The 25301-nt window shown below is 37.8% G+C and overlaps 1 protein-coding gene across 2 annotated transcripts in view; it reads right to left on the bottom strand.

Moving 5' to 3' along the window:
• Positions 1-26: 26 nt before the first annotated feature.
• MXI1 (MAX interactor 1, dimerization protein) overlaps positions 27-25301 on the bottom strand; it is a 90430-nt gene continuing 65155 nt past the window's right edge. For both annotated transcript variants that reach the window (XM_056120508.1, XM_056120509.1), the window contains exons 4-6: positions 8249-8363; positions 7491-7662; positions 27-2493 (exon numbers count right to left, since the gene is read on the bottom strand). In XM_056120508.1, the coding sequence (XP_055976483.1) occupies positions 2330-2493; positions 7491-7662; positions 8249-8363 (451 nt within the window). In that variant the 3' untranslated portion in view covers positions 27-2329. The remainder of the gene's footprint in view (positions 2494-7490; positions 7663-8248; positions 8364-25301) is intronic.

Genomic DNA, 25301 nt, shown 5'->3' with positions numbered 1-25301 from the left:
CAAAGAGAAGGTAGTACAAAAAGCACTCGGGTATTCATTCACAATTTTTATTTCTTGCAATTAACTTTTGTATCTCCAAAGTTGATTTGTCTTTTAAAAAATTAATACTTCTTATTCATCATACATTCCACCCCCTCCCCAAGGAATACAAACCCAGGGTAGGTGTAATTTCGGGGGCAGTGGAAATATGTACTATAGGTTCATGACAAAGGCTTTCCAGCCAACCATCCTGTACATAAGACAAAATGGCAGCACCTCAAGTTCACCTGAATGAAGTCCCAAATTCCAGCCCTAGGCGAGTAATGCAAGTGAACTCCTTGTGAATAGCAAAATGGAAGTTTTCCATTTACTTTTCATGGAAATTAACAAAGTCTTCAAACCGTCTCATTTGGGAGAGTGAAAAGCAAGTGTGTAGAGCAACATTTTGACCCAGCCAAGAGTAATAAACGAAACCAGAAATAATTTACCTGGGCCACAGAAATGAATTTGTTTTATGTTTTTCATTAAGTCCCCAGCACCTGAAGTAGCAAGTTCTAATAATGGGCTTCTAAAGGCATGCAGTTTTTCACACACATCTACAAAGAATTTCTTTCACTCAAACATAGCACAATCAAGGATAAAATATTTCTGGAGGCACAAGAAGAGCACAAGAAAGAACAAGTAAGTATATGCTTGAGGCATTGTGTATGATGAAGATGGTATACTTCATATATAGAAGCAGTGAAAGCTGTTAAAGTGCTACATAAAGCTGTTAAAGTCTAACACACAACTCAACTGCACTGCTAAATATGGTTGTCTTTATTTTCTTTTTCCTTGCCCAGCCCTATCTAAACAAAATGAAACTACAGGACTCAAATTAACAACCCATTAAAATCAGCAATAAGTTATGAAAATCATAAAGCTTTTTTTAAAAAAGTAATTAAGGGTAGTTAAATTAAAGTATACAAAGTCCAAAGAGCCAAGAATAAGGTCTCCAAAAAGCCTTCCTGGGTTAAGGGACAAGGGCCACGGGGGAACCTTGCAGTTTGAGAGACAAAGGGAACACAGGACATTAAAGTGCAGGCTAGAAATTTCACTTAACATTTCTGAAAATAGTGATAAGAGCAACAATAGCACCTGCACAGTGGAACTGGTTTGTAAGGGCGGAGGGAAACTGCCGGTAGGACAACGGAAGCAAATCTTTACATTAAAATGAGACAAGTGCCAAACTTAACTATGTTAACTATGATAGTGTCTACTATAAATATCAGATGGTTAAAAACTGGTAAAAGGTAATGATTCTAAAAGAAAATAAACAGCATTGACCTTTTTCTACCTAGCCCAGACCTCATTCATTTTGTGCACTATAGTGAGGTGTGAGGTGTTTTGTCATTATCAAATGCTGCATCAAAATAGATGATTTTTCCCCATGTGTATTTTCACTATAAAAGACATCTATGTTTTTATGGACAAGCTTTAAAAAGATGTCATTTTGGTTTTCAACACATACAAACAGTTATCAAAATCTGAAATAAAAATGCTGTCGTGGCTCAGACCTGGGCCTGCTGATCTGCGTGCACAACCTTTCTGGTCCATGCAGACACAGAGGCACATGGAGCTTTTTCTGTCTGGCCCCTCAATCCGAACTTACAGGCCCAGTGTGATAGAGGCTGTCATGCATGGACGGCCTCCATGCTGTCCATGGGCCTAAGGAAGCTATTGAGCTAGCAGTTGGGTGCCCTAGTGCTAACAATGCAGTATAAGGTTAGCTTGCTTAGCATGGAATCCAACAGAAAGCTGAGCTGCATGATGATCCCTTTCAAAAGGCTTCATGGGAGTCTCCTTTTGCAGAGCATGAAATGAGCTTTGAGCTTTTTTTTCTTTAAAGAATTGATCATCCCCAGGCTGAGTTTTAGTAGCTTGCTATCCAAGATTAGTGCCTGATTATCTTCTCATTACTACAGCTGTGATTTTAGTCACTTGTAGGACCATGAAAGCTCAGGAAGAATTCATAAGCTCGTCCTTAAAGGTATAGTATGAGCAAACTAGGAAATAAAGAGGATGAAATATCTGATGTAAGAAGTAATCAACTTCTTTCAAATCAACTAAAAAATTTTTTCAAACATTTTCTGCTGCCATTAGAAATTCGGGTTTTTCAGGTATGAATTTGTTCCGTTGGGGAAGCTCTGCCCCACTTTTTGCTAAGTATTTGCTTAGAGGCCTTCTGAACCTTTGTTCAAGTATAGTTTTTCTTTAGAGGAGACTGCATCATGAACCCAATTTAAGAGATTGTTTGGATTGAATTGGCCCGGTGAATAGTTTGCCCTGCACTATTATGTCATGCTGGGTTCTAGGAAGTGAATGAAAGTTTGACACTGGCACTGGAGTAACCTTCGTCACTCCCAATACTCTGCAGGCTGCTGTGGTCATCAATGTCACTGATGCTGGTGGTACTGATATTGTCCACTTCTCCATGGGAGAACTCTGTGCTTTCAACATCCACTTCAATCTCCTCTGCCAAATAAAAAAAAAAAAAGAATGTTAGTAACTTAGTTTATGATTTCTTTCAAAAACAAGGCATAAGGAAAGTTGATTACTTCTTACAGTATAAAATATTTGTTGAATATTCAAGCTTATATCCACTATATCTGTGTATCTGTATAGTGTAAATCATATTTCTGGAGACTAGAAGGAACTGAAACAGACCCAGGGTTTTTTGACAGACAATGAAATGTTGGGTATATAGTGTTGGTCTCAATTTAGGCAGCAAGCTTACTAAAGCCTTTGATACACATTTATCTGGACCTCTCACCAAAAGCCTGTTAAGAAATTAGTTTTGTTTTTTTTTTGTTTTTTTTTTAAACTTTTTTGGGGGGATCACTCCCAGCAATGCACAGGGATTACTCCTGGCTCATGTGCTCAGGAATTACTCCTGGCAGTGCTCAGGGAACCATAAGGGATGCTGGGAATCGAACCTGGGTTGGCTGCATGCAAGGCAAACACCCTACCCACTGTGCTTTCACTCCAGTCCCTAGGAATTAGTTCTTAATATTGAATGATTCTAAGCCCAAGCTTAACAGTATCTGCTTTGCATTCAATTAAAAACAAATTTTTAGTGCATTGCCTTTTGTTTGGGGGCCACACTGGCTGTGCTCAGAGCTTACTCCTGGCTCTGCATTCACAGATCACTGCTGGCAGGCTCGGGACCATATAGGATGACGGGGAATGAACCCAGGTAGGGCGTGTACAAGACAAACACTTTACCTGCTGAACTATCTCACCAGCCCAAGACTTACCTTTGTAGTAGGAGAAAATAGCTAAAACAGTATAGATGAACTAGAAAGTTTATTCATTTAGTTCTCTGGGAGATACAGGTATTTCTACAGGCTTTGACTTCAGTAACCACAATAAATCACAGTAATAAGTGATATGTTTTAATTTTCTTGCATCAAAATTTTTCTTGCATTCATTCATTGTCAGCTTCTTGAAGGCTGGAGAGATAGTACTGCGGATGGGGTGCTTGCCTTGCATGTGGCTATCCTGGGTATGATTCCTGGCACTACATACAGTCTCCTGAGCCAGCCGCCAACAGTGATTTCTGAGCACCACCAGGGTGTGGTTCAAAACTTCCCCCACCTCACCCCCCCAAAAAAAGTTTTCTAAGGTTTGAAAGTCTGGATTAAAATGAACTCTATGGTAAGAGATTATAGTAAAGGCATTTCAGTGGTGTTACTTAAATTTACTTAAAAATATGACTTCTTACAGTAGAAAAGAGGGCCAAGAAGACTAGATCACGGTAGGAGGCTTTGCCACAAGTTGTGGGGAGTACAGTTAGGACAGAGAAGGGACCACTAAGACAATGATAATTAGAAATGATTGCTCTGGACAAGAACTGAGTGCTGAAAGGAGTTAAAGTGATGGGATAACCTTTTAGTAACTGTATTGCAGACCACAGTGACTAAAAGGGAAGAGAAAAGAAAAAAAGTGTCCACCATAGAGGCAGGCTGGGGGTAGGGGATAGGGGGCCTGAGAGGGAAACTGGGGGGCATTGGTGGTAGGAAATGTGCACTGGTGAAGGGACAGGTATTGGAACATTATATGACTAAAATCCAATCATGAACAATTTTGTATCAGTGATTCAATAAAAGCATGACAAGTATTGTTAGGTTCTTATTAAGTACTACCTAGACATCACCAACAAAACAAAAATAATGAAAGTAGCTGAAAAACTTTTCACCTATACAGCTTGTAAAATTCAAGATCCTTCAATTTTTTTAAAGCAAATGCTTAGCCTGATGTTTTGGCACTGACTTTATGGGTTCACTCACTGCTCTAGAAAATAAGTGTTCTGGCTGAGCCCAGGAAGACAGTTATTTCAAGAGAATAATTTTACAAAGGGCTTGTTGCTCCAAAAGTTTTAGTGATCTGTTTTTAATATTCAAGCAGTTGTCCAAACAAGTTATACAAATAATACTATGAATTCATAACTGTTTTGTGTATATATATTACTTCATAAGCTACTTAATATTTTCCAGTATCACAAAATACTGTTCAGCCTACAGTTGGGAGATAAAAATCAAGAGATACTCTCCTGGGCCAGACACAGTACAGCAGGTAGGCCACTTGCCTTTCATGCTGCTGACTGATTTGGTCCCTAGTATCCCATAAAAGTACCGCCAGGAGTAATTCATGAGTGCAGAGCCAGGAGTCCATCCCGGGCATTACAGAGTGTGACACACCCCCAGCCCCCCCATAAAAAAGATCCCTTCAAATAGAACATGCTGAATTCAAAATGAAAAAATTCTTTAGCCAAATGGACTAGAAAAATCACTGGAAATATTCTGCAACAATAAAAAAGATAGCTGCCAAGAATGGTACTCCATAGGTATTGACAGAGTAATTTTAAAAAAAAACTAAAATTATAAAGATGATTTGGGGGTGGAATGGTTATAAGGGAAAGACAAGAGGGGAAAGCTTTACTAAGGTTCCTGACAAAGCTAGTAAAGAAGCAGTACAAGATTAAGACTAAGGTCTACCTCATAATGTAGGGGTTATTTATATTATACCTTACTATTCAAATGTGGCATGTTTTTGTGGATCTTGCTCCTGTTTGTAGTATACTGTTCTTCAAATATGAGTACCAAATAAAAATTAAACTTTACCTAGCAAAACAACAAACTCAAGGACTTTGAGACTTATGAATAGGGATTAAAAATCCAATTTGAAAGAATTATGGAATCAGTCCTATGGAACTAGTAATGGGAAATTTGAAAGGATTAGAAATTAGACATTTAATATATGGAAACATATGTGATAACCAAAACAGCAAAATAAAACCTTATATCTGAAGGTTGCAAAGGATTCAACTCATAAAAGTGATAAAGAGGAAAAAAACAGCATTTGTTTCACCCTTCCTGTATGGACTTTATTTCAGGTTACCAACAAATTCATGAACTAAAAACAAGAATGATAGGACTGGAGAGAGTAGAGATTAAGGCCTTTGTACAGATTAAGGCCTTTGCCTTGCATGAGGCATATCCCCAGTACCACATGGTTCCAGGAATACCGCTGGGAACATCCCCTGAGTACCATCAGGTATAGCCCACCCCCTTACCCTAAAAAACAAAAAACAAAAAAACAAACACTCAAGAATGACAATTAGACAACTGTTGTTACTCCTAGTGAAATAAGGATTAGGGCACAATTACCAATCATTGCTAAAACTATCAAGTGGAAGGCTGACCGATTTCCACAAATGTTATCAATGGCATCATTTAACCTCACTAACCAATATTCTTTTTCCCCCATTAAACACCATGGTTTACAAAGTTCATGATGATTTGTTACAGCATCCAATATTCCAACACCAATTCTACCACTACCATCTTCCTCCACAATAATTTATCTTATACTTCTTGGAACGATAGCACAGCGGTAGGGCGTTCGCCTTACAAGCGGCCAACATGGCCGACCCGAGTTCGATTCCTCCGCCCCTCTCGGAGAGCCCGGCAAGCTACCGAGAGTATTCGATATGCCAGACACAGTAACAACAAAGGCTCCAATGGAGACGTTACTGGGCCCGCTCGAGCAAATCGACGATCAACGGGAGGGCCTTTACCTTTATCTAGATTTTTTAAAGCAGCCCAGATAAACACTGAAGGGTCTGGAAGATGGCTCAAAGGACTGGAGCACATGCTTTCCCTGTGGGAGCTCTGGGCTTGCACTACATGCTGCCCTAGTATCACCATGAAGAATTTTTGAGTATTGGCAGGTATGGCCATAAAAGATAAAGAACAAAACAATAATGAGGGTGAGGATGGTGACAAATAGATAAAACAAGGAAGACAGAACAATGATAGCTATTGAAAATGTTTGATGTATATCTGACTTCATTATTTACTCTGCATATTTTTAAAATTTTCTATAAGAAGTAAAAAAAACTATAATTTTTTTGTTTCAGAATTCTCACGATCTTGTGAGCTATATATTCCCCAAAATGTTAAGAACCCCAGAGTTCATCTGGTGGTGTAAAACCTAATCTAGTAGAATCTGTAAATGAAAAAAAAATCACTAAATTTCAATTTTTTTTTGGACTGATTTCTATTCTTTAAGGGGTGTGTGTGTGTGTGTGTGTGTGTGTGTGTGTGTGTATGTATATACTCAGCGATTACCTCTGGCTGTATGCTCAGGGTATTGCTCCTGGCAGTCTTGGGGACTATATGGGGTACCAGGAATTGAACTCAGGTCAGCTGTGTGCAAGGCCTTACTCACTATACTATCTTTTAAGCCTCATACTCTAATTCTTGTCAAAGACAAATTTTCTGAACAGATGGAAAGAGAAATGTACAGTGTAATTTAATAAAGCTTACTAATATCATGTATTTTTCTAACAGGGAAGTCCAAAGAGTACAATTTTACTTCGTAATATTTTCCCTCAAAATGTATAACCTCATCTATTGAGAAAACATTATACTCAGGCACATTATATAAAACCTAAGGTGAGGCATTGTTATACAAAACTTCTAGCCAGTATTCAACAGTGTCACGGTCATGAAAGAAAGACTAAGGTCTAATGAAATACTTAGTGCAGTGCAGGAGCCGGAGATTGAATTCTGAGTGAAAGGATGTTAGAAATTGGTGGAATCTGAATAAGGTGTATAGATTAAGAATATTGTGTGAATGTTAAATTTCTTTTTTGATCATTGTATTGTTGTTACAGAATACATTTAATCCCTTAAATTTGGGTGGAAAGTGTATGAGAGCTCAACAATTTCCTACAGAAAACTTGGAACTTTTCTGTAAGCTGTTTCAAAGTAGAAATGTAAAATATATGCATTATATTCACCAAAAAAAGTGTTCACATAGGCATGGTTAGACAATGTGTGATTACATAAAATCTTCAGTGGTAGTGTTCTCTGTAAAAGAAGAAAGCATATAGTGACTGAAAACCCTCCCTAAGTCCAGATATAGGGATGCTTAGTCTTTCAATAGGGAAGAAGCACATTATCTACCTCGCTCTGAATCAGAACGATCTGAAGAAACAGTTGATCCAATGCTGTCCATTCGTATTCGTTCCATCTCCTGAGGACCCTGCAGCTGTTCTAATCGTCGCTTTAAAAATCTCTGTTCTCGTTCCAAATTCTCTAGCTGGTGTTGGCTCTTTCTTTCAGCTTCTTCAAGTTTCTAAAATGATAAAACAAGTTTGTACATAATCCAATACAAACAATAAAATTGATTCCTATTAATATCTCAAGATCTTTGGCTGAGAAAATATGAATAAATATACACAAATACACACGTAAGCATACATACATATATATATTTCTAAGCATCAAAAAAGTTGCCTTCACTTTATGTAATAAATGCTATGTTACTGGAAAATGGTGGAATTCTGAAAGTCCATAAAGTTATATCCATGAAAGAGATACACTGCATTGTGGTTCAATGGAAAAGTACTGAGAGACACAGTCAAATAAAGTCATCTCCACCAGAGGGCACAAATGTATGTCTCTGGGATGTCAGCAGTGCAACTGTTACCTTCCTAATATATACAAATTTTCAGTAGCCATGCTGTCAAAATATTTTAGTTTAACCAGATAATGTTTCCCGATCATGTAAGAGGCTATGTTTTTTTAGAAAGAGTTCTCTTGAAGTCAGTTATTAAGGAGACCATGGTCAACAAGCTAACATATATATGTTAGGAATCACTGATTATAACTAAACCAATACTGAGAGAATCATGTGCAGATCTGGAAGTAAACATTCTCACCTTGATATGTGCTTTGGCTTTGTTAAGCAAACCAAGTGTTGTGTGCCTGGTGCAGTCTGGTCCTAGTGGAATCAGAACTTTTAAACGTTCTAAACAGAGGCGCAGATGAGCTCGTCTAAGAAAGAAAAAAAAAAGTCAAATTAGTACAGACTGAATATTTTCTAAAAACACCATAAAACCATTTAAAGACAATAACTTGTACATAATTCACTTTTTAAACATGTCATACCCAGGATTCTGTTTCAAAGTATCTGCAAGTACAGGTATATCTCGACTTTCAGTCTCAGCCATTTCCTGTACTCTTTAGAGATGGTCACATTGTTATAATCCTCCCTATTAACTGTCTTAACTGTATTAATGTAGTAAGTGGGAAAGCTGACAAGGGGAGTTATCCTTGCTTTTGTATACCTAAAACCATTGGTTAGGTTAGGGTGTTTTTTTAGCTGGATACTCCAAGGGGATATAAAATGCTCACACATTTCTATTCCCTTCTCCCTCTCACATATACACACAGAAACACATAAAATTCTTTAAAACAACTATGCTGGTCCTACAAGTGTTACATTTAAATTTATGAATCATTTCTCATTTTTAAAAAAAGACAATTTTGGGACCAGGGAGATAGCTCAAAAGACTAGTGATTATATTCTGTATGCAAGATTAACAGCACCACCAAGGAATGACTCCCTAGCACTGAAACAAGAATAACTGCTGAGTACCACCAAGTGAAATGCAACCCAAACTCGACTATTCTTGGGTTCAAAATATTCTGAATCCCCCCAAAATAGCAACTTCATACGATCTAACACAACAGGGTAAAAAACTATGATCAAAGAGAACATAGCTCCTTCAACTGGGCCATCACCCATATGGTGTCATGTAACAATATAGGGGTCACATAAATTTGGCAATAAAAAAGGTTTCTGAATATATAACAAAGTTTAATTAAAAACCAAATGTATAATGAATGAGTTGTCCAGCAGCATTTGTCCATGTTACACTTCTTGGCAAAAGGGGTCACAGTGGAAAGAGTTTCAGAAGCTCTGATATAGGATAGGGCTAGACAAAATATACCGCTTGTAATTGATTCTAGCCACTAAAATACCTATCAGTCTCCTGGCTTCTGAACATCTAAACATACCAACTTATTTGTTTTAATTTTTATTTCTCTTTTTTCTATTACTATCCCACCTCTAATTTTCTGAAAATGGACAATAAGTCCAGGTGAGACAATTCCTTATTGAGTCATTGCATTGTCTAATTCACCCATCCAGTGGTAAGTTAGGGGAAATTTCTTCAGGAAATGCAAGTGGGAAACCTAAAGGAACTTACCATGATAAGCACTCTAGATACATAATTCTATTTTAAAACAATACTAGTTCACAGCCTTGGTCCTATGCTTCAAAAGGTATAATTCAAATATACTATATTTGAGAAGAAAATCTGCAACTGTATTCACAATTGGCTCCTATTCTTTCATTTGACTACTATTCCTTAAAGAATTATAGTTAAACAATTACTAAGTCTTTTCTAAGAGCTGAGTAGTATTTGATTGTGTCTATGTACCATAGTTTCTATGGAATTTGTTGCTACATGGTTAGCTCTACAAAGTACTATGCTGTTAGGAGAGGGACAGACACAGAATGATCTCTATATGTGGGATATAAAGGATCAAGGTGGAGGGGCTGGAGTGATAACACAGCGGGTAGGGCGTTTGCCTTGCACACCCTGGCCCAGGTTCAAATTCCCAGCATCCCATATGGTTCCCTGAGCACCACCAGGAGTGATTCCTGAGTGCATGAGCCAGGAGTAACTAACCCATGAGCATCAGCGGGTGTAACCCAAAAAGCAAAAAAACAAAAAAACAAGGATCGTAGTGGAGATGGTGGGGGTGGAGCAATAGGACAGTGGGTAGGGCTCTTGCCGTGTATGCAGCTGACCCTAGTTCAATCCCCAAAACCCCATACGGTCTCCTGAGCCTGAAAGGAATGATTCCTGAGCACGGAGTCAGGAGTAAGCCCTGAGTACTGACTTGTGTGCCCCCCCCCCCAAAAAAAGGAAAAGAATCAAATCATAGTGGGGGAAATAAGAAATGTCCAAAGGCAACAGAAACAGAACTGGTGTTGATTAGGAAGCTTATGGGGTGGGAGTAGAGGGCACCAATGGGACAATCTAGAAGAAAGTGGATACTCTGGTGGAGGATGTGGTATCCTGAAATGTGTTCTGCATGGAACCCTATCATTAGCAATATTGTAAATCATGGTGCATATTTTTTTTTCTTAGTAACTGTCAAGTGCACCAGGAACAAGTATATCCTCCAAATTTCTCAACAAAAAGTATCAAATTATTTTACTAACTCACCCACCAAACTTCTTCCTTAGTCTTCAGGCACAAGCAATATTGTCAATTAAGATTCTTAAAGCTAGCAATTTCAAAGAGTAGGAGAAGATGATAAGCAGATGATATCATTGACAAACAAGGATGATTTTTTTTTCTTTTTGGGTCACACCCAACGATGCTCAGGGGTTACTCTTGGCTCTGCACACAGGAATTACACCTGGTGGTGCTGAGGGTACCATATAGAATGCCAGGGAACAAACCTGGGTTGGCTTCATGCAAGGTAAACGCCTACCTGCTATACTATTACTCCGACCCCAAACAAGGATTGATTAAGACTAGTAGGGTCAGAGGTCTGGCTGATGAACTGTCAAGATTTTTTCAGGGCCCCTAGTCCAGCAACAGTTAAAAGTCCATTAGTATTTATTTTTATTACAATCTCTGTATTCAGTAACTCAATTCTAATGGGTAATACCAGACAGAAATCTGATATAGCCAAAGTGTACAAAGGAATTTTTTTAAAAAGTTTTCCTAAAATTAAAGGTATTTTAAATAGATTTCCCTTAGATTTTACAATTTTAATGGCCATGCTCCTCTCTTGCTATGTTAATACAAATTGTTGAACTTTTAGCACAAGTTTCATTTTTAACTGGAAAACAACTACTCTTAGCCAATCACAGTGTTCGTGGTTAGCAAACTAAAAACAAATTCACAGTAATAAGTGCCTTTGAAATCCTACTAGGATTATAATAGCATATGCCTAACAATTGCACTTAGTAAGAATAAAGGGTGAGGAACTAGAAGGATGGTCTTTTACTAATAATCAGACTCCCAAGGGAGCCTTGAATTCAGTCATCTGAAAAAGGTTACAACACAGTTAACTAGTAAAGTTGACAAGTATGCTACCACAATAACAACATGAATTTTTTTTTAATTATTTAACCCCAAAAATTCGATGTATGTATCAGAAATGTCTTTTGCTTTTAGTTTAAGAAACTTCAGAATACAGTTTCATAGCAAGGGAAAATACAGGTGGGTCAATTTCCTGTTTTGTGAGACTTTCATCAAAGTAATAGTCTAAGGAGAAATCAAGTAAATATTAACATTTCTATGCTTGTTAAAAAATTCAATTTTGTTTATTACACGACTTTCTTGTAACTCACAATGTTTCAGGTATTCGATGAATGGCAGAAGTCAAAAAAAATTTTGAGAGTTTATAATACAGACCAGTGATTTTCAACCTTTTTTTGATGCCTGAGACTGGTGTCAATGCAAAGCACTAATCTGGGGCTGGGGAGATAGTACAGGGTGTAGGGCATTTGTCTTGCACATGGCTGACCTGCGTTCGATCACTGGCACCCCACATATGGTCCCCTAAGTGCAGAGCCGGGACTAAACTCTGAGCACCACTGGGTATGGCCCCAAAATAAAAACAAAAATCCCACCAATCTAATTGAGACAGTGGTGGAGAGAGGAGGATACTGGTGGAAGGTGTGGTGTTGGAACATTTTATACATGAAACTCTATCATGAACAGTACTGTAAATCACAGTGCTAAAACTTAAGAACCCACTGATCTAGATACTGGATTAAACATATTATTCTGTTTCACTTGGTTGATAATGAAATGAATCAGACAGGTATTATGGGCAATAAAAAATAAAGAGATTGTAATCAGAGAAGGTAGATTTATCAAAGAGGTTGAAACTTAACTTTAAACTTAAAAATTTTTAAATCTGTCCATAAATAAAAAGTTTTAAATTTCTATACTGGCAATAACTTTGTCACTGTCCTCCCGTTGTTCATCGATTTGCTCGAGCGGGCCCAGCAACGTCTCCATCATGAGACTTTGTTGTTCCTGTGTTCGGCATATCGAATACATCACGGGGAGCTTGCCAGGCTCTGCCGTGTGGGCAAGATACTCTCGGTAGCTTGCCGGGCTCTCCGAGAGGGGCGGAGGAATCGAACTCGGGTCGGCCATGTTGGCTACTTGTAAGACAAACGCCTTACCACTGTGGTATCACTCCAGTCCGGCAATAACTTTAAACCTAAAATATCTTATTTTTTTTATTTAAGGGAAAACAACTGAGTTAAGGTTGTAAGGAACTAGTTCAACAGTCTAATGATCAGCAGTTAACACTGTCAAATCAAGATCTTCCCAACCAATGAATGGAAGTATGAAAATGCCTAAATGAAAAGTGGGAGACTGTCCTCTAAAATCTTTTTTATTTAAGTACCAAATATTTATTTGCTCAATCAAATATTGTAAATGTGCTCTAAGATACAGTTTACTGGGACTGGAGCGATAGCACGGCGGGTAGGGCGGTTGCCTTGCACGTGGCCAATCTGGGTTCGATTCCCAGCCTCACAGATGGTTCCCTGAGCACCACCAGGAGTAATTCCTGAGTGCAGAGCTAGGAGTAACCCCTGTACATTGCCGGGTGTGACTCAAAAAGCAAAAAAAAAGATAGTTTACCCTGAGATATAATGTCTCACACTTACCATAATTTGTAAATATAGCCCTCCAAATTAGGTAAGAGTATGAAGAATGTCCTCTGCCCTCCTGTGTGGAAAAGTATGTGTGGGTGCTCAATGCCATTTCCTCTAGTCTAGTACTTATACATCAATCAGATACTTGAAGAGTAAAACAAAGTGTTAATGGCAGTTGAAGGACAGCAAGCTGACCAAGAAGGGAACATACTTTTCAAAGCTACAGTTTAGAAACTGTATATAGTTTTCCACCTGTTTACCTAAGAGGATTCTAAAAATAATGATTTTCTCCTGTGACTATAAACTGAAAAACCAGAAAATCCATTCTCTTCACTATGAAAATTTTCTCTCTAGCAAATAACTGAACTGAATTAAAAAATAAAATTTTCATTTCTTTACAAGGGTGCTATATTGTTTTTACTCTTTCCCCCACAGTCTCTCTGCAAACTTAATGACCAGTGACAGGAATATCTTTTGATGCCATTTGGTCCTTTCTTTTCTTGTTATCCTCATTCTCATATGGTGGTTCAGGAGACTCCATTATATGTTGCCAAATCAAGGTAGTTTTATGTCACTGGTGGAAGGGAAAAAAGGGTGAGAAACACAGAGAAAAAGAATCGCAAATATTACTGGCTGTTGTATTTCAAGGAATGGAAGAGCTGATACTGAGGAGAAGGATTCATGGAAAGATTCGGTTCTTCACCTTTAGAGTAGGGATGAAAATGGGGAAAGGTAAGGCTGCTCTTCAGGATACTCTAATGAATCAGTACTACACTAGCAACAGACAGAAAAAGAACCTGACAATGTGAAATTTATGGAACTACATTTGATGGAGTGTGAGAAAACACTATAGCCCTGGCTACACTTATTTAACTTTTTACAACAACACATGAAAAGCTCAATCAAAACTGTAAAACTGAGGGGCAGGAGAGAGCTAATACAGGGGATTAAGGTGTATGCCTTGCATACAGCTGATCTTGATCTGCATCACATACATTTCAGTCTGGGACGTGAACCAGGAATGATCTCTGAGCACAGCACCAGGAGTAAGCCATACCAGGTGTGTCTCGCAAGCCCTAACCAAACAAAACTATAAAATGGAAATATTTCCTAACTTAATAAGAATACTTCAAGAGGAAAGTACCCTGCTAAAAGAAGGGTACTTCACTGAGAGGAAGGGGAGAGATCCCAAAATATTTTTATTTTCAGACACTTTGAGGTCCACCTTAAAATGAAATTTAAAAGTGAGTTTCATCCAAGAAAAAAGCAATACACAGTGACTAACCAACCCTATTAGAGAAGGTCCTATCAAAATTACCCACACCTTCAAAAAGGGCAAGCCCTTGTGGGAAAAGGAACAATAAGAGTCTGTTTGGCTTTTATTTTGGTAGACTGAGATCATTTTTCCCTGAAAGAACCAACACTGCTTTTTATTTTAAACTTTGTAAACTCAACTGCAAACTGAAATATCACGGCACATGAAGAGAAATGATTTTGCTACAAAAATCCTCCCTCCTAAGTAGCTATTTTAAAGTATATGTATATCAACCACAAAAAAAGCACAGTGTTTAGAGGAAAGAACTTCCTTTCAGGGAAAAAAAAAGTGATGATGTTTTTCAAGTTCTTTTGAAACCCTAATCCCTGTGCCCAATAACAATGAGACATTTAACTCCTGCCCAGACTCAAAAACTATCCATTGGTTGATGCCCTTAGAGACATAGCCCTTGATTGGAACTTGCTTGTCTTTCATTCCTCCACTACAGGATACGAAGACTTTGCCAAGGAACAAAATGGTAAACAAGTCAAGTGATAGGGATGGTACTTTGTATTCTCCTTTCTGCTGAGTTTCGCAATGGCTGCGAGTTCTCCCTTAAACCACATTCTTCAAAGCTGCAGTGGCTCGTGGCCAAGTTTTCTGACTCCTTGCACACTTCCTTATAGAAGAGCGGCTAGCTGCTTATCCTGCACATTTTATATCACAATATTTCCCAATATTTCACAATAAAGTGCTGAGAATGTTTAGAAAAATCTCCAAAATTACCAAAAATAACTCTGCCTAGACTCCTTTTCTTATAAAAAATTATATTAAAAATGGATCATGATATAAGTACACATGTGTTTATTAATTACAAATATGACCATATCGGCCAGTCGCAAACTCTAGGGGTAAAGGCAGATCAGATAAAGAAGGGAACACCAAATAAGGGGTGCTGGGAAGATCCACCCAGGATGGGAGATGCATGCTGAAAGTAGACTACAGACCTAATATGATTGCCATCCAATGTCTCTTTTGCAAACCACAGCACCCAAAAGGAGAGAGAGAACAAAAGGGAGTGCCCTGACACAGAGGCAGGGTGGGATGGGGGGTGGAGGGTGGGAGGGATACCAGAATTAGTGGTGGAGAATGGGCGCTGGTGGAGGGATGGGTATTCGATCATTGCATAACTGAAACCCAAGCACAAAAATTTGTAAGTCTACAACTGTACCTCATGGTGTTTCACTAATTAAAAAATAATAATAAAGCAAGTGTTCAAGAATGAAAAAAAATGTGAAATAAAATATAAAATAAATGAAAAAACAAAAAACAAAAAAGAACAAATATGACCATATACTGCTACTCAGCTTAGTCAATTTGTGAATTAAAAAAACTGAGACAAGCCATATCTACAATAGGTATATCATTGTATAAAACTTAAAACATAGTTTTTTTTAAACTTATAGTTTTAAAACTGAAAACTTATAAATATGTATGTATATATGTATATATTTTCCTTTCAAATCTCTTGAGAGAAATTATGACTTCTAGAAGGCATTTTCTATTTAACCTGTGATTCCCTACCCTAAGAACAACTTAGATTTTATTAGGAGAAAAAAATCGATTTTTTTTTTTGCTCGAGCGGGCCCAGTAATGTCTCCATTTTGAGACTTCTTGTTACTGTGTTTGGCATATTGAATACGTCACGGGTAACTTGCCAAGCTCTCCAAGAGGGGCGGAGGAACCGAACCCAGCTCGACTGGGCTGGCTGTGCGCAAGGCAAACGTCCTACCACTGTGCTATCACTCCAGCCCCTAGGAGAAAAAATTTATATATATACATACATATATCTCAAGCACAGATAATGTGAAGTATTACTTTCAAGATAAAATAAGAGTTCAAATAAATTTCACATTATTCCACACCACATTTCAGGACCTCTAGAAATCTATGTTCAAACATCTAGAACAAATTTCTACAGATCACTGTTCAAAGCTCTGGACTTCAGAACATCTTTTCTGAATCATGGCTGGGTTTACATTTTCCAAAGGTTTATCAAGGGCAGAAGAGTGGAGTTGGGCGGAGGAAGATATGTGTCATCAATAAATGATGACAAAATACTAACATGGGGCCAGGGAGACAAGGGGTTTCCCTTGCAGGCAGATGACACCCGTTCACTCTCTGACACCACATATACTCTGAGCAGCACCAGGAGCTATCCCTGAGTACATGCCGAGAGTAAACCCTAAATACTGCCAGATGTGCTCCTTCCCTGCCCCCCGCCCCCGGCCCCCAGTCCCCAGTGATACAGTCTTTACAGACTATAAAAATTCCATGTAGAGTGAGTTTTGGAGAGAAGGACCTCCCAAGAGGTGTTTAGATCCAGAAATAGGTGATTCTCAGTCAACCAGACAGCTGGTTCAACGTGAGGACCTGAGGAAGTGCTTCAGTGCAACTCGGCCAGGGATTACCTGGGGTACCCAGTAGTGCTTGCAGGCCCAAAGGGCTATACCTGGTAGTGCTAGGCCTCTAGGACTGCACCTATTGATGCTCAGGGACCATGAGGTGCCAGGGCTTAGCTGCATACCAGGCACCTTACCTCTATGTTATCTTGCTAGGTCCTACAGGTTAATTTTATTTTGGGATATTTGTTGATTTTTGGGCCACACCCATCAAAGTTCTGGGACCATTTGTGGTGCCAGGGATTTGAATCAGGGCCATAGCCAGCATATAGCCTGAACTTTTATTAAATATTTTTATCTAACAGATATAAAAATGATGAAGTGTCACAGAGTAAGTATACTAATGATTATTAGTAAAAAATGAGCTACTGAACTAGATGCTACTTATATGAAGAGACCAGTAGTAATTTTTAGCTAAAGTCATTTTAATTTGGTTTGCCTGCCTTTATGGCTCCACTTCCCACATCCCATTATTCACATCCTTAAAAATCTCTTCTGCAAAACCAAATATATGCTTTTGCCAAACCCAAACCCTTTTATCTCTGCCTTGGGCATCTAACTCATCTGTCTGCACACAAACTCTTGTTTCTTCCAGAAGGCCTTCTTTGCCAGACACTTTCCTCAAATAATTCATACTAATACTACCTATATATTTTAAATTGCTTTCTAGATAAGAGTACCTCTACTTTTAAGTCATTTCATTTCTTCCAACAACCAAACAAAATGATTGGCACAGAGTGGGAAGGAAGGATGTGAGTTTCTGGTGGTTATTTCTAGAATTCTTCCCTCCACCCCCAACCAAATTTACAGAATCTGAACTTAGGTAGATCATCTGTGCCTTCACTTTTAATTTTTTTTAATTTCTTTTTTAAATTAAAATTTTTTTTAATTTCTAAAATTTTTAAAAAATTTTAAAATTTCTTTGTGATTTACGAAGTTGTTCATGATAGAGTTGTTTCAGGCATAAAATGTTCCAACACCAATCCCATAACCAATGTCCCCTTACTTCCATCAACAGCTTCAGGTTCCCTTCCACCCCCCCAACTTGCTCCCGTGGCAGGTATATAACAAATTTACTTCATATTACTTGGTCCAATAAAACGGAAAGGAATGAAAAATAGAATTATCAGGAAATGAATCAATAAAAGTCAATTTGTGATGATTAATTCCTATGTTTGTTTTGGGGGAGCACATCTGGTGAGTTAACCTCCTGGCCTTGCACTCAGGAACCACTCCTGGTGGTATTCAAGGGACCATACACAATGCCAGGGACTGAATCCCGTCGGTCATATGCAAAGCAAGCATATGTTTCACCTTATCTGTTGTACTGTTTCTCTGGTTCTAACTATGTTTTTAACCTTTCTTAATCTAGTAGAGGACAACCATATACACCATTAGTGAGTGCCATTATCAATGCCACATAATGGGAAGTTCCTCCTGTCCTTTTAAAGGAGCATGTTTAATGCTTCTTGTAAAACTGATCTCAAGGCTATAAATTCCCTAAGCTGCTGCCTGTCCATGAAGCTCTGTATTGTGCCTTCAAATCTGAATGCTAATCTAACTGGATAGGTATTCTTGGAGAAGTATTTATTTTGTTGAGACTTTGTACTATATCCTTCCATAGTCTTCTGGCTTATAGGGTCTCATTTGATAGAACTGCTGTATATCTTACGGACTTTCCTTTGTAGGTAGGTAAGTTTTTTTTTTTTAAATCTTGATTTCAGTATTCTATCTTTGGATCTTGTCATTTTGAGTATAATGCGTTTTAGAGTTTTTCTAATTGGGTCTATATTTACTGGAACCCTTTGGGCCTCTTGGATCTCAGAGCCTATAATCCTCAACTCTGGGAAGTTCTCTCTTTTTTTTTTTTCCTTTTTGGGACACACCCAGCGATGCTCAGAGGTTACCCCTGCCTTTGCACTCAGGAGTCACTCCTGGTGGTGCTCAGAAGACCACATGGGATGCTGGGAACCGAACCCCGGTCGAGCTGCCAGCAAGGCAAATGCCCTACTCGCTGTGCTATCTCTTCAGCCCAACTCTAGGAAGTTCTTATCGATTTAACTATTGTTTCTTCATCACATATGCCTTCCTGTTCTTCAGGAATTCCAATATTTCTGAAATTCTAACTCATGAAAGTTGAGGTAACAATACTGAGGCCTCCAAACTATAAAATAAGATGCCAGCCAACATTCATTAGAGATCTGCTAATGGATGCCAAGACTCTACACTGGGTTTTTTTGTGAGTGCAGCTGAGATCACCACCAAAAATGATTACAAGTAGAACACCCAATAATCTCCAACCTAACTATTGATTAGAGTTGACAATCTCTTTCAATAGTGAAGCAGGGGGTTAAAGTCTGTAGCTATTAGAAGCATACTTACTAAAATATGTACCATGATGAACTAGGACAACAGTGATGACAAGGACAAAAAAGTAAACAAAATTCACAGATAAAATTCTGAATCCATTTCTCGATCAAAAATTTCAACTTTCTGACTTTACTTATAGCTCTCTCACAAGTGGAAAAATGGACCTGCTCCAGATGTAGTCTGAGAAATAGTGAAAATAACAGGTCTAATGGAAAGAAGGAAATTTCTGAAGAGGAAGTAGAAAAGTAAAAAAAAAAATCCATGTAGTAGAAGGACCACTCTAATGAAAAATTTTTTCAAGCACTGGTCTTTTTGCTCTTTTTTTTTTTGAGGTGGGGGGGGGGCAGGGGGGCTTATCCCATGGTGTTCAGGGCTTACTCTTGACTTAGTGCTCAGGAATCACACCTGGTGGGTTTGGGAAAACATATGGTGTTTGGGATCAAGCTCAGGTTGGCTTTGTGCAAGACCTAGCACACTACCCTCTGTACTATTTCTCTGGCCTTGAAAATGAATGTTTTTTAATCCTACCAAATAACCTGCGAAACTAGTATATGTATAGTTTTATGATACCAGAACACACTGATCAATCAAAACTGACAGTACAAAACACATGAAGAATTTTGTTTGTTTGGTTTTGGGTTACACCCAGCTGTGCTCAAGGTTTGCTCCTGGCTCTGCCCTCAGGAATCAGTCCTGGTGGGTTTGGGGGACATATGGGGAGCCGGAAATTGAACATGGGTTGACTGAGCATAAGGCAAGCACCCTACTTAAGGCATAAGGCAGTACTATTGTTCCAGCTCAAATAATTGTTATCATTTTAAACTGATTTCTCAAGAAGACCAAACTCCTGACAGCCTCATTAGAAATATAACAATAATTAAAAATTGGCTCCACATGTATATGCTTTCATCTAAAACTCCCAGAAAGAACCCAATCTTCAAAGCAATATAAAAAAATTGTTCACTTGGTATCCATTCTGTGCTAATTTAGCTTTCATACATATACTTCATCTCCTCTTATCTGTTTATGAGGATTTGCTATTAAAAACTTGATCATTCATTCACCATATTTCTTCTCTGGTCACACAGGAACTTTCTGTATTCCAAGTTTCAAAGTCTGGGAAATAGGACTACATCACTGGAGAAAACAGTGGCAATTTGTTCTAAATACAAAATAGCTTATTTTCCTTTGGCAATTCTCCAGGGATTTGGGTGGAGGGAAAGGATACTCCTCTCTGGAGAGATCAGGCTCAGAACCTGGCCTACTGTCAAAATTTAGCAGTGGGTGGGATAAATGTTTTAAAATATCTTTCACATCAATTTGGAAAATAATTAAAGATTTTCTCTTGCATTAGTAACAGTTTTTACTCTTCAGCCTTTTGTTGATGTTCATCCCTATTCTGGCAGCCCCCATTGGCTGATTTAATGGTACCAAGGGGCTGAGAAGTGTTGCTGTCCAAAAGAAAAAGCATTCTCTCACAGGGACTGGGAAGGCAATCTGCAATCACAACAGTAGCTACTTGTTAATTTTCTATTTGAAACACAGTGATGTCAATAGTATTGTACCCTGCCAGCCACCATGGGGTAAAGTACATTTTGAAACCAAAACAAACTTCCTACGTGCTGGCAAGTCAGATCTGAGACACAGTGATAACCACATTCTGTAAGACACTGCCCTAGTTTTTTATACAAAATGCACACATCATGCATGAGTTTACTTTTTCTCAAAGGTTTAACTCTCAACAGCTTCACTACTATACACAGCCCAGTGCAACTGTTTTATTACATGAGTGAGTGAAGATAGGGTAATTGATCTTTAATAAAATAGTGACCCTTTATATCTCAAAGTATAAGAATGCTATAAGATTTTTATGAAAGGTAAATAAAATTATAAAATAAAAATTATAAAGTGAAAAAATTATAAAGTGAAAACAGCTCAACACCTTTTAAAATGGCCCCTATGATAAGATGTGATTAGTATTAAGCTTATTTTAAGGAACTATATTCACTTAGGAAGAAAGGCATCTTTTATTAAATGAAATAGGATCACTCTGGCCTAAAGAATTAAGGCACACAGAAAGATGAATATTCACAATTTGTACTAAATATGAATAATCGAACAAGGAGTTAAAAAAAATGGCTGGGACAGAGAGATAGTACAGACTGTAAGGCACTTGTCCTGCAACCCTGGTTTAATCTCTAGTACCTTATACAGTTCCTGTCCACCACTAGAAGTGATTCCTGAGCATAGTCAGGAGTAAGCTCTTAGCACAACCAGGTATGGTCTCAACATCCCTTCCCCGCAAAAGAATGGTGATCATGCTTACTTCTGGTAGGCAAGTGGTTTGCCCTTGCTGAACATCTCTGTCCAGCCAATTCAGTGTAACCAATCAAGAATCATTTTCAAGGTCCCATCCTTTTTTTTTTTTTAAATTATCACAATTTCCCCAAATTCAAAATAAAAAAATTTTTGCTTGGCATTTGTTTTGTTTTTGGTAGGGGTGCAGTAAAATTTTTAGCAGGGAAGAATAACAAAGATAAATTGCTGGTCAAATTAATTTTTTCTGAAATTCCAACTATTTGTCAAGTATTTGGAAACAATGGAAAAAATAAGATGCATAGAACTTCATAAAGATGCCGTAGTCTTGCAGTGAGAGATAATTAGTGATTCTATCTTTTTATTTCTGGTACTTAGCTCTTCTGATATTTCTTAATTTACATATACCACTTATTTTCTGATCCAACTAAAGAGTATTTTTGAGTTACTTTTGGAGGCAGTCTCCTGTAACACCTGGCACCAATCTTGGGCATGCTCTCTCTGATAAAGCAAAAAAATTTCAGTGTTACATTATAGTACTGACAGATAAGCAGTTTTAGGTAGGCAGAATGTGAGCCACAACTTAAGAATGTAACTTTTTTGGTTTGTTTTTGCCAAACCTGGCAGTGCTCAGGGCTTACTTCTGGCTCTGTGTTCACTGCTGGCAAGACTTGGGATCATATGGGGATTGAACCTAGGTTAGTCGTGTGCAAGGCAAGTGCCCTACCCTCTATTAATTCTCTAGACTGAGAATCACAGGACTTCTCAGAGCCTAGTGTCACCAAACTGCTCTTTAGGAAAAGCCTCCTCCATTACAGAAATAGTAATCTTGCAAAGCTGTTCAACCCTCTCTAAACTGACTTATGTTTACAAATGTTTTAATTGCAAAGATGGGATTTCCAATTGAAAAAGAACCTTATTTAGAAGAGACAGAATTTTTTTTTACAGCTAAGCCAAATACAAGCTGTTCTATAAAGGAATAGTTGTGAACTAGGCTGGAATAAAGTGAATACAGACAGAGAACCATGCAAATGTTATAATGTGAGAGAAAATGCTTTAATTGATAATCCTGATGACCTAAATGCCAGAGTATGTTTTGATCAGTGTCAAAATAAATGATTTGGAAAAATTATGACAGTGCCCTCCATGACAGTATTATAGAAAAATATCCCTAACAACTTAATTTATTCTAACAGCAAAATAGTTTTGTCAGTTTTTTGTTGTTTTTATTTGTTTTGGGAAGGCCATACTCAACAGTGCAAAGAGTTTACTCCTAAATCTGCACTCCTGTCGAGGGTTAGGGAACCATGTGGGGGTACCAGGAATCTAAGCCTAGTTATCACATACAAGCCTCCCCAGACCAAAAACATATTAGATATTTTATATACTTTATACAGCCCCCAAACTGATATAAACTGTTTTTATTTATTTTATTAATAAATAAATCCCTATATATAATTGGCACTCACTGTGTAAAGGACAATGCTTTTTTCTTTTAGAAAATATATGAATTTAAAATTTCGTTCCCCAAGCTCCCAAGGGAGTGTATTCCCTAACTCTAATCATTTTTCAGTAAAAAAATCTTAGCATGGTGGAGGGATGGGTATTTGATCATTGTATAATTGAAACCCAAGCACAAAAATTTGTAAGTCTCAACTGTACCTCATGATGTCTCACTAATAAAAATTTAAAAAAAAAATCTTAGCATACCCTTTCTTTCTTATTCAAACTTAGCTACTGCATTTCCAGATTAGAAAGACTACATTTTTCTCATTTTAATTTTAAACTGTTGGCTTTTCTCTAATTAACTTTACTCTTTTAATTGACATAAAAGTACTGAGAAGTAAAGCATTCTTTTGGAAAATAATTTTTGTAATGGTATAAAATTCCATCTCAATCTCAATTTTCAAAAATGTAAAAGAAACAAATTTTATTAAAATGTTTTAAGAATTAAAATTTTTATTACAAATTTTTATTTTTATTATTTTATTTTAGCTTTTTGGGTCACACCCAGCAATGCACAGGGGTTCCTCCTGGCTCTGCGCTCAGGAATTACCCCTGGAGGTTCTCAGGGGACCATATGGGACACTGGGAATCGAACTCATGTTCGCCGCGTGCAAGGCAAACGCCCTACCCACTGTGCTATTGCTCCAGCCCCAAAATTTTTATTTTTAAAGAATGTTTTAAAAGTTGAGTTTAAAATCTAAGGTTAATGTCTCAAGCAGGTAAAAGTTTCAAAAGATGACTTCATATATAAATATTTTTATTCACGAATATTGGGGCTGGAGTGATAGCGCAGGGGGTAAGGCGTTTGCCTTGCACGGAGCCAACATGGCTGACCCAAGTTCGATTCCTCCGCCCCTCTCGGAGAGCCCGGCAAGCTACTGAGAGTATCTCGCCCTCACGGCAGAGCCTGGCAAGCTACCCGTGACATATCCGATATGCCAAACACAGTAACAACAAAGTCTCCAATGGAGACGTTACTGGGCCCGCTCGAGAAAATCGATGAACAACGGGAGGCCAGTGACAGTGATTCGTGAATAAAGAATCACTCATGAAATATAAGTTACAAAGGGATAACTGCAAAAGTTACTTGCTTGTCCTCATATTGAAGCATATATGATATGTCCTTAACTACATTAAAACAAACATCTTCAGTAGTACACTAAAACAAAGTGACATCTAAGAGCTAAAGATAATGGGCTTTCAGTTGTCCTTATTTACCCAATGCTATACCAGATTTATCTGTCCCCCTGAAGTTTTTGGTTGTTTTCACAAGACACTTTAGGTATTCACCAACATTGCCACAACAGAAGAAGGGGAAATGCAGTTGGGAAAACATAGTCATTAAAAAAGAGCAATGTATTTTAGCTGTCATTAGGCGTACCAGAGATGTAACCATACATAAACATAGTACGAAGGCTTTATTGTAGTCTCTAAATGTAGTTTCAGTCCATATCTATCTTATCTATACTAAAAGCTAAAAGTTCTCCTTCACCCAGAATTAAGTGACTAACTAATGATTAAAAGACAGAAAGCTTCTTTAAATGCAGTTTTTCTCCTTGAAAGTCCTTACTGAAAATGTGATAATGCCAATTTTAGTAGACTCTCTGAAAGACCATACAAGTCACAGGAATAATCACTCATAACTAAGTTGTGCATCCTAGCTTCAGCCCACGATAACCCCCTGCTATCAACTACCTCTTGCTATATACACAAAATTTAGCACTTAATTATATGTTGTAGAGAGGGACTTTATAATACTATCTTTTGTCTTCTACTTATTTAAGACTATAAATCCTTAAGAGCAAGGCCCAAGATTTCACACTTCTTTAATCCCATCTCCAGTACCTAGCACACAATCAATGCCTAATAGGTGCTTGTCTGTTGATTTGTAATTATCTTTAGGACTCCTTTGTCTGTACCAGGAACTAAGCCACTGCAAATAAATTCCTATTCATTTCCACCAAAGATTTTAAGTCAGAAAACATGCTCTTTGGAATAATGATACATAAGACTGTGAAAAGAGAACACCATAGACATTACCCATTACATGTTAACTCACCTTAGAGTGATACTCAAAGTACATTCAAAACAAATCCTAAAGTTTTGTAAGATCCAAGAAGTCTGAAATTAATCATAAATATAAAATTTCAGTGTATTCACTATTCCTAGTAATAGTGAATTACTCCTTTTACTGTAAGTTGAAGTCAAGTTGTACTTAAGTGGAAATAGCAATACTGCTGCTAACAGATGAATAATTCTTAACTACTGTGTATAAGTAATCACTGTCTACTGGATCTGTCCCACTATATTGAAGGACA

The sequence above is a fragment of the Sorex fumeus genome, unplaced genomic scaffold (assembly GCF_029834395.1).
Source record: "Sorex fumeus unplaced genomic scaffold, SorFum_2.1 ptg000043l, whole genome shotgun sequence".
Lineage (NCBI taxonomy): Eukaryota > Metazoa > Chordata > Mammalia > Eulipotyphla > Soricidae > Sorex > Sorex fumeus.
Note: the sequence above shows the minus strand (reverse complement) of the source record. Positions and strands in the feature narration are given on the sequence as shown.